The sequence below is a fragment of the Centruroides sculpturatus genome, unplaced genomic scaffold (genome assembly GCF_000671375.1).
Source record: "Centruroides sculpturatus isolate CEXI.00-Female unplaced genomic scaffold, Cexi_2.0 scaffold138, whole genome shotgun sequence".
Taxonomy (NCBI): domain Eukaryota; kingdom Metazoa; phylum Arthropoda; class Arachnida; order Scorpiones; family Buthidae; genus Centruroides; species Centruroides sculpturatus.
This window is the reverse complement of record NW_019384434.1, coordinates 252,854-267,238: the sequence shown is the minus strand read 5'-3', so window position 1 is coordinate 267,238 and position 14,385 is coordinate 252,854. Positions and strand designations below refer to the sequence as shown.

The 14,385-nt window shown below is 33.4% G+C and overlaps 1 protein-coding gene across 1 annotated transcript in view; it reads left to right on the top strand.

The window, feature by feature from the left end:
- Nucleotides 1-14,385, top strand: part of LOC111619844 (A disintegrin and metalloproteinase with thrombospondin motifs 7-like) — a 78,636-nt gene that overhangs the window by 46,414 nt on the left and 17,837 nt on the right. Inside the window, exons 15-17 of the mRNA XM_023361671.1 lie at nt 7,749-7,869; nt 7,942-8,183; nt 9,828-9,957. Of these exons, the coding sequence (XP_023217439.1) occupies nt 7,749-7,869; nt 7,942-8,183; nt 9,828-9,957 (493 nt within the window). The remainder of the gene's footprint in view (nt 1-7,748; nt 7,870-7,941; nt 8,184-9,827; nt 9,958-14,385) is intronic.

Here is a 14,385-nt window from a genome sequence, read left to right as displayed (position 1 = left end):
CGATGATGAATCTGAGGAGTACGAGTACAAACAAGAGAAGAACCACTCATCTGTATCGACAACAAGAGCTCGATTAAGGAGAAATGTTGGACCACCACAAAGATACGGCAATCCAGTTGTCCAGTTGAAGTAGGTCAAGTGCCTTTTTCATATATGCAAGCAATTAAGAACCCAAATTTAAAGACTGGATTAAAACTAAAAGACTCGGGGTCTTTAAAATTCTTCAAAGTACATCTCAACTGAAAATTGCCTGCAGATATATTGACAAAGACACTCGGTCCTAATAAACACAAGAAATGTTATAAACTATTGGGTCTTAATATTCATTAATATGTTAACTGTTATCATCGACCTTTGGCGACGCGACAGTCAAGCGGGGGTTTGTTAGGAATGTGGCTGTCACGTGCGAGTTTGGCGCCCGAAAGGCAGGATGTGGTGTACGATGACACTGTTTACTCTCGTTACCTATGACCCTTTGGATACTTATTACCTTATCCTTCTGTAACGTTCTTATGACTGTACCTCTTCCACGAATAAACACGTATAAAAGTTTTATCCGTCTCCCCTTTTTATCCTTGCTGGAGCAATTTATCCAAAACCACCGATAAACTTCCCAACAACAACGAGACATTAAACGAAGTATATACCAACACACACATCCATGGAATTTTTCCCGTTTTGTTGACTTTTAAGGGTCTCAAAACGTCGATATTTGAAAAGGGTTTAATTTAACACTGTTCCTTTATTATGTATAGCCTACATTACAGCCGGGAAAGTATTAATAACACTATTAGTGGAAGTTCATTCGCTCTTATTTGCTCGGTTTAGCCTATATGTTAATGTTTTTTACACGTGATTTAGAACAATTAGATTTAATATTTATTCGACGTATTCATCGTTTAACTCTATTTAAAACTAGCAAAGAATGCTCGGGGTTGCTGGGAAACTTAAGGATAGGTATTACAATTTTTGTGTTACTACACAATTGAATAGGGTTGAGTTGTTATAAGGTAGCGTACGTTTTTCGCCGAGTGGCATAGAGCAACTATGCAAAATTTCATGCAAATCAGTCAAAGGATTTAGCAATTTGTGGCGATGAAATCAGGAGAAAGAGTGAGAACTTAATTTGTGTAGGTAGATACTGTATAAGAGTAATTCTTATTTTTAAATAATGGTACGGTAGGATTAATACTAAAACAGCGAACACACGAAAATACTGTAGACCTAAGAACAAAAGTTTAATTTCATGTAAGGGAAGTAAATTCGCTTCTTATAGTTGTAAGTATGTGATAACGTAAGGATATTATTATAAGAAAGGAACGACCAAAACAATATAAACAAAATAAACTTCAGCTACCCGAACTGCACGAATCAAAATCCAAATCGAATAGATAAGAGAATACGTTTAAAAATGCCATTAGTCGGAGAACAGTCAAACGATAATACGACGTTGCCAAACAAATGCTGCGGTAAAAACATCTTTCTCGAGTATTTTCCTTTTTTAATATAAAAGTAGTTTATATCCCAGGTTCATCTGAAAGGAATAATCTTTCCAATAGCAAAGAATTTAAAAAGTCGGTTCGTTATATTCCGAGATTACCTTCAGCAAACAAACATTCTCACTTTATTTATTATAGGGGAGACCGGGGCAAGATCGGCATGTTAAGCTTTACTTAAATTTTGTGTAATAAATACTGTTGTAAACTGAAAAAAAAGCTTTGCATATTGTCTATTGGAATGTTACCTTACTATAGAACTGGTTAAAATCAGTTTGGAAATAAAAATAATTAAAATAATTACAACTTTACAAGAAGAGAGAAATTGACGAAGTTGCCCCGGGTATAGGGGCAAGATCGGCAACTTCTCTCTTTTTGTAAAGTTGTAATTATTTTAATTATTTTTATTAAAGTTGCCCCTGGTATAGGGGCAACAGTAATGGGGCAAGATAGGCACGTATATAAAATTATGTTATTAACAATGTATAAGTTGGAATTCACTATTAAAACAAAGAAATACAAATCCAACACCCATTTAATATTATTACAACGAAATGCAAGTTCAAAGACATATATACATGAATAACAAATGCAAACATGTTTTCATTTATCATCTGTTTGATTTTTATCCTTTGCTTCTAATGTGGCTTTATGTTGCCGATCTTACCCCGCTAGTCATGATTTCGAAACATTAAGTACAACCCTGAGAACAGAATGCCAAGCCACGATCTGGCCACGTGAATAAGTTGAAGTTACATCCTTCTAACAGGAAAAGTAACTTTCGTTATCATGGAATTATAACAAAACCTGCCAATTCAATATAAATGGAAAAAAAATATTATATGGAATTGAACGAAAATGAAAATTTGCTTGATAATTCAACTACGCTTGTTGGAGAACAATAAAAACACTACACTCAACAAGCCACCAATAAAACTCAACTGCCTAACCTATAACCAAAGTCTCCTTTTAATTTGTTTTTAAAAAAAAGCACTTGACAAACTTGCCCCGCATGCCGAAGTTGCCCCGGTCTCCCCTATAGGCCTATAAATATAGATATAGGAGGTATAGACGACATACAGGAAATCAATATCCTCTTTACATAGAATTTTACCAACTGGAATACTACAAAAAGTAATAATAAAATAAATTTCAGACGTTATCATCAGATAAGGAGCAAATATTTATTGTGACACGGTCACAATACCGGGCTGAAAATTTTAATTATAATTAAATTTTACGCTTTATTTTAATTTCTGTCATTTAAAATATATACTCTCCACTTCTAATTACTAGTGTTTGCTCCCGTATATCCTACTTTTCCTTTAACACCTTTCGGGATAAAATTTTTGAATTGAAATAACGTGACTTCCGGTTTACGTGGGAAATTTGTATATTGTTAATCGGGCTTCCTGTCTCTAAGCTTTCCATATCTGGTCTCGATTTTCATCTATAACTCCGTTCTCGAGATTAAGGAAAGACAGACAGACAGCCTGACAGACGGACGACAGTGGGAATTTATAGGTCTACAATTTTTTCACATTGCAGTACAATAAATATTTCAGACTCGAAATAGATTACATAAATATTTAAAAAGATTCTACATCGCTGTTTATATCCAATTATTAAAACGTACACTCGTATATTAAAGCTCTGCTTACTCGAAGAATTTCATACAACCGCGTTATATATTCCAGGTTATTTAATTATATTTAAAAGAATTATTATGCCACCGATTTCACGTTATAAACGTAGGGCCTACCCTCTGTGTAACCGAACGACACTTTTTGTATTTTTGTACAGATTAAATAAATACTGTATACATTTTGATAGGCTAGACACGGGATGTTCTCGACTTTCTAATAACACTTCGAGCTCTTTGAAAGTTTTAAATGAATATCCTTATTAAATTTACCAACTTGTCAAAATGTTAAACTAGTTTAACCTATATTTAACAATAATCCTATACATTAATTTTAATTTACTACGTTATGAAATCAGAATATAAAGTAAATAAATGTTCTGTATATATTGTAAAATATATACAATATGTATACTGTATACGAGTGAATTTCTGTTCGTATTTCTCTTATAGCTCCATCTTTAAATTACTTGATTTATTATTAACTCTTCCTTTGTGCTATATTCTAACTTAATTATCGACTTTAACACAGAAATTTGTTTTCGAATTTAAATGAACTCGATTGTTTTCTACTCGTTCTTTACGCTAAAAAGTATTTCGCCTGCCGTACTGTACTTTTTAAATATTTATATACCATAAAGTAATTAATTCTGGAGCAGTTCCTAGCTACTTTACTCCACAGTCGAATATTCTGTAGACGACTTTACCACGTAACACGTATTGCGTCGAATTCGTTAGTTTTCTCTGGCCCCCGCCAAATGTTGATTTATTTGTATCGACAGCTTAAATGCCATTTGGCCTTGAAATAGTAGTCAGGATATTACACCATATCGCGAGGTCATAAACGTTATTTGTTGTTAACTTTTGACAGAAGATCATTTTTTATATCTGTTTACATACATCGTTATCGAATTTCCCTGTAATCTAATACGTGGAAATATATAAGCGTGACACTAAATACATTTATTTTATATTGTGATATTATATATAAATAAATTCGCTTAATAAATTACGTTGTATTTATATATAATATAGCAGTTATTTAAAACAATTCACACCTTTTTACACCGGCCATTTGTTCGTTTACTACTTGCAAGTTTGGCACGGATATGCTGCTCATTGCGTTAAAGTCTTCTTCATCTTATAATTGAATTGAATTCTCGATAAATTTATTTTGATCTTACGACAAAATATTAATTAACTTATTTATTATTATTATTATGTTTAAAGGCATTAACCTCGTAATTAATTTTGGTAAATGCTAAGATTATGATTGCTTTTGTAGAGTTAAATACTTTCTTTTCTTACATTTTCGTGGGAGAATTAAATTGTGGTGTGCTTAAAATTATTTTATTTACATTTTAATATTGAAAATTGCAACTTTTTACTCGATATAACTTTTATAAGGGTCGGGATAGTTTGGTGGATGTTTCTAATTAAGTGACGGTGAAACAATTAGATAATTGTTTGTACCGATGACCACCAATGCCATTTCTTACGCGCAATATTACATTTATTTGATTGTTTCTACAGATTTGCTATTCCTAAAGAGGATATTTTACAAAGACGTCAGCGAAATAAAATGATTTTTACACTTTTATCAATGTCTGACATGTTATGATGAAATGTTTCGTCTGTCAAGAACAAAAATGTAAACAAATCAAACATAATTCTAGCCAAATAAATGCAATATATAAAAATATATACATTGTTTTGTTTTATATTTTCAGTTTGTATGTTTCGTTTATTTAGAATTGCATTTGTAGTGAGTGTATGACATGATTACTCTGATAAATATGGCCTATTTTTATATCAGTTTTCGGGGATTTTAATATTAAATTGTCTTTATAATTGGAATATGTTTGAATAAGAAGTTTGTAATTTGATGTAGAAGCTTTCTAATATATTAGATATTTACGCGATATCGTTGCATCTGTTATCATTTGTATTATTTAAAATAAATAATCTGCGCTTTTAATATCGATAATTTACTTCTGAATTTTGAAGATCTCTTCTTGTGTTTGACTGTGAGACACGAATGTTTTAATATCAGAGAAACATTATTGACAAGCTTGTAACTCGATGCTTCCATATCAAACACGGCGCAATCTATTGAAGCTGTTTATGGTATTTTTCACGCAATTTTTTATGTCCGTTCAAATTTGTAAGATTTATATTATTTCCGATCACTTATCACCAAACTTTTATAATTAATTTGCATAACCGTGACCGACGTTTACCAGGCAGAAAAATACTTTCGTCTCGTTTTTGTACGTTTTTTTTATGTATGTTAAAGACATTAAAGGTGCAAAAACATTAAAAAAAATATTTCAGAATGAATTGCAAGATCCCTCCTAACGATAAAATTGTAAAATTTGAGGAGATATTATTCTTTGGTATCTTCGAAATTGTCTACATTTATGTCAGTCGCAGAATTCAAAGGGTTTATTTGCAGTCACGTGCGTCTTTTTATCAAAGGGTTATAACCTACAAATATGTAGAGTGATTGAAAAACGACTTTGAAGGCATATAGAATTCTAATCAGAAGACTCGCAGAATCGGTTGAGTCGTTAATTGTAACAAAACACATCAAGTTTTATCTGGAACAGTCGTCGTGTCAGCACCACTGGTTATATGGCAGACGTATCACCCGAGTTAAATTATTTGCCAAACTCGAAGCGGCATCTCTGTTGTCACCCGGTAACTACCTATGGTAATTCGAGTTTCGAACTCGGTGACATTTGCAGGAAAAACACTACATCTTTAACGAAACCTCAGAAGCATATATCCGGGATTTCCTCAATAAACGTGACTAAGGTCGGCGGATTGGTCGAGCTTGTCCACCTCGCTCCCCATATTTGACAACTCGCTAATTTTCTTATGGTGTTTCGTTAAATATCTAGTGTCTATTCCATTCTTTCCTGCCAATCTGACAGAGCCGAAAACTCGGACCACAGTCACAGTTACCGAAGTGACAAAGCATACGCTGCTTCGAGTTTGGCAAGAAATTGAATTCGGGTGGAATGTCTTCCGTATCATCAATAACGCTTATACAAAACCGAGTCGACCGTCCCATATAAAACTTGATGTGTTTTGCTATAAATTAACGCCTAAACCGATTCTGTAAGTCTTCCGATTAAAATTATGTACGCTTTCAAAGTTGTAAAGTCTTTTTTAAGTTAATATTAATACAAAAAAATTAATAAAATCTATATAATTTTTGGCCTGAAAAATACTGGTGTAATTAAAATATTAATTAATAAGTATCGCAATTATAATGGTTATTATGTAGAAGATCCAGGACTTGACCTATATCTACAAAAACAAGTATGATCGATGACTAATGACTGAATCGAACTTGTTTAATTCGATAATGCTGTCATAAAAGACAAGTTATTAAGTAGTTTTACAGTAAACAGTTACTTACAGATAGAGATATTGCTTCATACAATAACAACATTTATCAATTATTTATTTTATATAAGTTTTTTCTAGTCGATTCCAGAATCTTATTTGTCTTTATACATTTAATGTTTATAAATTCTTCTTTAAAATATTTATTCGGTCGCAAGATTTTCGAATATAAAATCTGTTTTATCCCATTACAAATAATTTGAATATTATTTATAATCACTATTTATTAATTAACACCCCCAGCAATGTTAACACGTTGTCACTTTATCCTTTTCCTTTCAGAGATTGATCCTTAAATCGCGTGAACTTTTGCTATTCATTTCGTATCGTTCGCCATTTTTATATTTATGGAACGGAGAACGAACAAAAACTTGGGGGAGATTTTGACTTGTACGAGTTATTAAATCGGTAGTTTTGTTATGATTTTCATAAATAAAACTTTATTTATTTCTCTACTTAAATGTAAATGATAAAAAACTTTTTTTATATTTTTCTGGACGTCTTCTGTGCCGAGAGTTGAAAGCTATTAAAACAGCCCGGATAGTTGTATCCTATCTGTTACGTATATGTTCGAGGAAATTTCCAAAGGTGATCTGAATTTTCGTCATTACTCGCGTACCTTCTAGAAATTAAAATATATAAAGAGTAGATTAAAATCAAGTCATGGTCGAATCTCGAGCCAAGCATTCGTGCTAATGAACTGCGAGATTTTGAGCAGAGTTGAAAACGAAGAAATCCCCATGGCTGTAGCCGAATCTAGTCCCCTATTACCAAATAAATTATTTGTTTTTGTTATCGTTTAACAACGAATAAATGATATTTTTAAAATATATTTTTTTTATGTACATTTGTAAAAAAATAATAGATGGAATGATCGACTCCTTCCCTTTATATTCATAGCTGCCGGCGACACTCCATATACCGGTATTTCCCGAGCTTCTCCAGCAAATTCCACTATGTCTGCCATATTATAATTCTGCCCAAAAATTAACTAAACAAATAGTTACTAGAAGATGCGGTTTTGTGTATGGGACTTTGTGGTTAATCTATGTATACACTAAGTCTACGTAAAGCTTGCGACGAGGTTAAAACCGATATAGTTGATATATTAAGACCTACGCGGTACTTTTTAGGTGCATAAATTATAGGTTTTTAATTGTATTTTTAAACTGGAACATTATTACATTTAATTACAGAACGTCGCTTGCGATTGGGGGATCGATTCGAACGCTCAAGAGGATCGTTGCGGGATTTGCCACGGAGACGGAACCCAATGTCAAACCATACACGGAAATTTTCTACAAAAGAAAGGTTTAGGTACGTATTCCGGCCGTCGATATTGCACGGTTATAAATATATAAATAACCTTTGTAATTATTTCTTTCTCAGGTTACGTCGAAGTATTAAAAATACCAACGGGAGCCAGAAACTTCCGTATCGAAGAATTGGGGGATGCAAATAATTACATAGCCATTCAAGACAGTAGCCGGGAGTTCCAGTTAAACGGTCAATGGTTTATACAGTGGAGCGGCGAATATCCCGTGGCCGGTACCATATTTTATTACAGTCGAGAGGGAGAGAAAGAATCGTTGCACGCTCCCGGACCCACCAAGGAACCCGTATATATCCTGGTAATTATTTTTACTCCCACGACTACATTCGTATACCCTACGGTATATACTCTTGGTAAAACATAGAGTAAATTTGCAATTAATCCCAGACAAATGAAAAACAAGTTGTGGAATACCGGCGGGAGATACCGCGCGATATCAAATTCGCGCTAATTGGTCATTCAACTTCCTCCAGTACTTCAGAGAAATAGCATTAACTACCGAAATAACGATCCGTAATTCCTTATTGACCGCCGGTACGCATCTTGCGTGTTAGATTAATACTCCGTATTCCTTTATTTTCTTTTCTTGGTTCGGTCCTTCGTCGACATTTTCCAGATGTTAATTAACTTTTCCTCTTCGTCTTATTAAGGGACGACGGACACATCCACATTTTAAACTGGAATTTTTTCCCTTAAAAATATTTTTCAATTATTTATCATTCTAGTTAGCACTTACCGAACAGACTCCTGATCTCTCCATTATAAAACGTCTTTCCAGTGTTCGTGTTATTTTAATATATTTTAATGTAAGTGTGAAATTACAGTTTAACACCGAACAAAACTGATGTACGACGTATTTTGTTTATTTTCTAAAAACAGTCGGACGAATTTTGCTTTTTACAATTGTTATTTAATGAAATGTGCGAATTATGCGATCGTGTTAAAAGAATATTAATTAAAATCAAACTCGGAAAGAGAAAATTCAATTTCTCTAAAACTTTAAAAAAATAGGCAAAAATATTCCAGTGTGAACTATACAAATCTATTTACTTGTAATTTTCTTATACGTCTTGTAAATAGATAATCGTACTGTACAGTACATCATAAACCACTCTTCTTCATCCGTCTCTATCGACCGGTTTCATCCAGTTTCTAATATTCTCGGGCAGTTCCTCTCCTCTTTGCTTTTCCTTTTAATATTAATCTTAGTATCTGCTCCATACAGCCTGTCGACCCGTGTCGACCACGCTTTCTTTATCACAACGTTATTCGTCTCCATAACTTTCTCTTTTCGCCCACCTTTCTCCGTGCTTTTTCTTCGGTTATTTCATCCACAGAGCTTATCCTTTTATCCTTCTATAACTCCGGGTTTTAGACGCCTCGGTCCTCCTACATATATAAGCCTCTATATATACAGCTTCTACATAAATCTATATATACAACCCACATGTAAGACTATATGTATAGCCTCTATAGGCTTACATATAGGCTGTACAGTACATTGTTGTACATGTATGTATATATATAATATTACTCTTCAAAATAACTATATTTTTTCTTTTCGTATAAGTAAAAAATAGAACTTTTAAGGAAGAGCAGAAAGAAAATATTACACGATAAAGTATATTTTAGTGCTGTAGTATAGAAGACAATTTTCGAAACGAACAATTACACTTGTTATTTTCAAATATATTTTCCATTAGCAGTAGTATATAATTAATTATAATTTAATGCAATTTTAGATAATTCACTCACAAGGAAACTTCTGTCCTCCGTATATTATAATAAATCAACTGACTTCAAGGATACAATTATTTGCCATTCCGTTTCTGTGCAAATTTTCGGTTTTATGTGCGATAAGACTACAAATTAATTATTTATTCATCGATGGTAATATAAATTACTCTATTATATATTAACTGACATTAAAATTCTCTTACAGCTTCTCTTCCAGACTGAAAATCCCGGTTTGTCCTACGAATACACAATTCCAAATAAAAATATCACCAGAAAACCAGAATTTCATTGGCAGTATACTGACTGGTCTGTCTGTTCGGCTACTTGTAATGGAGGTAAGTCATTTAATTAATGTAATTTATACACTTTAGATCGAGGCATTTATCGATTAAGTGATACGAGAGCGTTAGCTGCGTTATATACGGAATGGTCGAGAAGTCCGTTAACCCTTGTAAAATACTAAATTACTGCCTTATTCAAATACTATATTACTTACAAATTTTACCAAGAAAACAGTTAACTGTTTAGGCCGCTTTATATATTCTAGTTTCACTTTTATAACATTTAAATTCAAATATATTTTGAAATTTTGGTGCGATGGTGAGTCGAGGAACCCTTTGTTATTTTATTTATCTACAGATAAAAAGATTCGAATAATTGTTAACACTACAGGAATTAGTTTTATTATTTGTATGAAACTTCTACGCCATCTTTCGGAGACATTCGATACAATTTAACAGTCGTTTTTGAATATTTTATTATCACCCGCTGTTGTATAAATCAGTTATTTTCACCCGGTGTGCTACGGCAAACTGATTGAGAAGTAGATATATTTTATTTGCTATAGTAATAATTTTCAACCGGTAGACTGCCGTATACCTGTTGAGAACGACAGATTTAAGTTCCATCAACTGTATCAGGAGGCATTTTGATTTGAATGAACAATATATAAACGTACCCATAGAATGAAAATAGAAATGCAAATTAAAACAGTCGAACTCCGCCGAAGTAAAGCCGGGGGCATTCCATCCCTTATAAGTTGTGCCAAAATAGCGTAAAAAATGGGGTTTAAAGTTTTATTACCAACCCGCTTTTAAGAAATTAATATTAACTGAGAGAAAGAGAGGAATAAAAGCGTTACCAGGCCCGAACAGAGTTTGGTAGAGGCGAGATCGGACCGGTGAAAAATGTAAGGCCTTACAAACAGTTATAAAATTTACGAATAAAACACAAATTAAAATAGACTCTTCGCCGGTTTCCCGTCACGTTTCTTACGTGTAAGAGTAAATTTGGGGCCTCGCTAGGCCCCTTCATCGATTATTTCGACATTAGAGAATCTTTTATGATGCTATGATGCTATTTATAGAAATTCAAAAATAGTCAAACGTTGTAGGTCCTAAGTATTTTTAGATTTATTCAGCACTAATACAGTATTTTTTCTGGTCTTTATTTATTTCGCGTAAATACACTTCATTCGGTACTTTGATTCTTTCCACGCACATTCTTGATTTAATTAATTCAAATTTTTCATTATAAAATAAACTATTGATTTTATAATTATCTTTTTTAATTCGTTGTGTACTGTATATGAAAAAGTAAAGAGTACGTTCGTTTGTTGATTTTTAATCAATTTTGCTAAATATTTACATTTTTCGACAACAGATGGTGCTACAGACACTAAAACTCGAAAAGTGAAAATTCCAAACACTGATCCAATTATTAAATTTAAACAAAATTAAATAAAAGTTTCCACCAAACAATATAATTAACAATATTTTACATTGTGTCGTTACGTGATAGAATTAATGAAACGTATCTGAGGGGCTAAGCCCTTCTGCAGTCTCTAGTTTATTTTCTAGGTGATATTCATTTGTTTATAATGTGGCACAGTGGAACTCCAATTATCCAAACTGCCGTTATCCGGATCGTTATCGCCGAATGCATTTGGCAACAAAGCAACAAATTCTACACAAGTACCGTATAGCAAATTTATTAATTTAAACGTTTGTGTATATTGCATTGTAGTCCATAGTAAATAGCGTAAACTAGCCTTGTGTAGAAAAATGCCCTTTATGTTGTGACAATAGCCTAGTTTCGTTAGAGATCCAAATATCCGGATTTTCTGCTGTCGGTCCAAATTAATATGGATAATTGGATATATACTGTATTGCTCCTATGTATTTGTATCAAATATTATTTTGGTGTGTATTTGTTATAGTTATTGTACATTTTTACTTTGGTTTTCCGCTTAATGTCTTACTTTTTTTCATTTGCTCTTTAGTGTGGGTAACTGTAGTTAACGGTGATTGATAGTCGAGTTCAATAAACGACAGTAATTGTGATGAAGTACTTTTGATGTTGCTTTTTTTCTATTAAAGATATCTAACTGCTATTTTAACAGTGAATGGCCCGGTAATGTTGACCGTAATCTCCAGGTGGGATAAGAAGATCGGTGATCATACAGTATTATGCATCGAGTAATTTTTGAATCACAGTATGTGATTCAAAAATTACTCGAAAAGATTTCGGTCGTTTTCTCAACATGCTGGAGAGAAAAAAAAAACAAAAAATTGTCAAAATTAGGTTGGCACTATACCGGCTTCGTCTTGTTGGTACCACTTCTAAGTCACGTGTCACTCATGCATCTGCTTCTATTGGAAATTCCATTGCTCTTAGATGTTCCAAAGATGCAGCAACTAGGGCTGAAATCATATGGAGAATTGAGTGCTTTCAGACTTTTCAGCTTCTTCGCGTAGTATTATTACCGAAGCTTTCTCTGTTACATTTGGTCAACGAGCAATTCCTGAAAGTTTTTCTTTATCATCTGCAAAAATGGGTTACATTATCACAAATTCTCTTGGACCAGACTTTAAAAGAACTTACTGAAGATCTTCAGTCTCCATCCATATTACACATTGCAGTTTGTTGCAAGTAGTGCCAAGTAGTTCAACCGATTTTCAGGATCATTACGGAAACAAGAATCACTTATTTATATTTTACATAATCGTCTTCAGAATCTTGCTAAGTTGTTGCTCTTGTGTTACACGAAGAAAGAATCAGTATTTAATGTATTAGGGAGGGAAAGAGCTCCTACTGAAAATGAGATATATCCTGTTCGTGAAGTAGAATGTGGCAATAAAGCAAAAAAAAAAAAACCATAAGAAAACTTGCTTAAAAAATTTTAAGAATGTTAAAGCCCATTATGCAGCTTGCTTTTTAACATATTATCGGAGTCACTTCTGTGTTCAGCAAAACTTTCTAGTACATGACTTATTTAAAACTAGAGAAAAGGAGAAGTTCAAAAAGCTGCATACCAGTGAAAGTAGTGGACCTTCGGCTGTACTGAAAATGGGTTCTTTTCAGGTCTTAGTAATGGGCTGGCTGTGTGGAATTTTCCGGTCTCTCCACGTATCTAAATATTCAAATGGGGCTTCGTTAAAGTTCTCCCGTGGGCTAACGCTCCCGTGGAGTATGGCCACTGCCCCATTACCAAAATTTAACTTTTTCAAATTTCTGCGGCCAATCTTCGGTGGATTGCCTACTGTCGTAATTTCTTTCTTCGGCAGCTTTGGGCAAACCAGAAAATTCGGGAAGCTTTTCGTTTGTTAGGAACTATTTTCTCTCCTTTACAGTTTTGAGCTGCAGGGATTTCATTGAAATGGATTTCAAAATGGATCTTGATATTTTTCTTCAGTGAAAAATGAAACAGTTCAAGGATGACCCTGAAAATCAAACAGATCAACAGTGGCGCAAGCAGGGAGGGGCAAGAGATAGAGAGAGAAAGAGTGTACTTCCCTAAAGAGAATTTCAAAAAAGACCAAAAATTTAACATTGAAAATAAAATAGCACACCCTTACTCTTTTATTATAAATTTTAAAATAAAAAAAGCCGGTAAAAATTTTTGTCCCTTATTTAAAGTTTCTAATTACGCCACTGCTGATCATATCGATTATTATTGGAGACACTTTTTGGCAGATTTTCCAATTGTAACCAAAACGGCCAAAGCTCCTTTAACTTTGAGCCACGGATTAGCCATTTCGAACGAGATTTTTCTTTGTCGGGCTAATTTCTCTCGAAAGAGAGATTTGCCACGCAAAGTTAAACATTAATGCAATTAAGAAATATTTTTATAAGCCAGAACTATTGCCAATTACAAATGAATTACTACACGATACATGGAAAAATTGCCACGAGCACTCGGAGCAAGTGAAGAAAAGCAGAGGAAGAAAATCAGGAGGAGAAAGAAGCGCGGAAATTAGCAGAAAGAAATCTGCCAGAAGAAAAACGAAATATTGAAGAAATGGAAAAAGTCAAAGAAAAGAAGAAAAGACGAGTACACGAGGAAGAAAGCGGACCAACTGTTTAGTCAGGCATCCGAAGGTTCGAACAATTCTTTGAAGAAGAATAGCGTAAAAGAAGTAGCCTACAGCTTAGAAGTTTTAAAAAGTCAGAAAGGAATCTCGCAGAAGATAAAAAGAAAAGATAAATTCAGGAAAAGCTGGATAAGAATAAGTCAGGATGGATCAACAGCTTTCCTGTACTTGTACAGTACGTAAAGAGACAAATTAAATACAGCCAAGTTTATTGACATTTCTGTTGTTGCATGAACATTTTAACGACACGAATCTTTTAAAGTGTATAATTTTGTATTTTAAACGGTCGTATTTTATAGATTTACAGAAAACTGACCGGATCCCATCCAGGGCGCCTAGTCTCGAGTGGTGTGAGTAGCAAAGTCAACGTGTCGGGAGTGTCGCGTGATA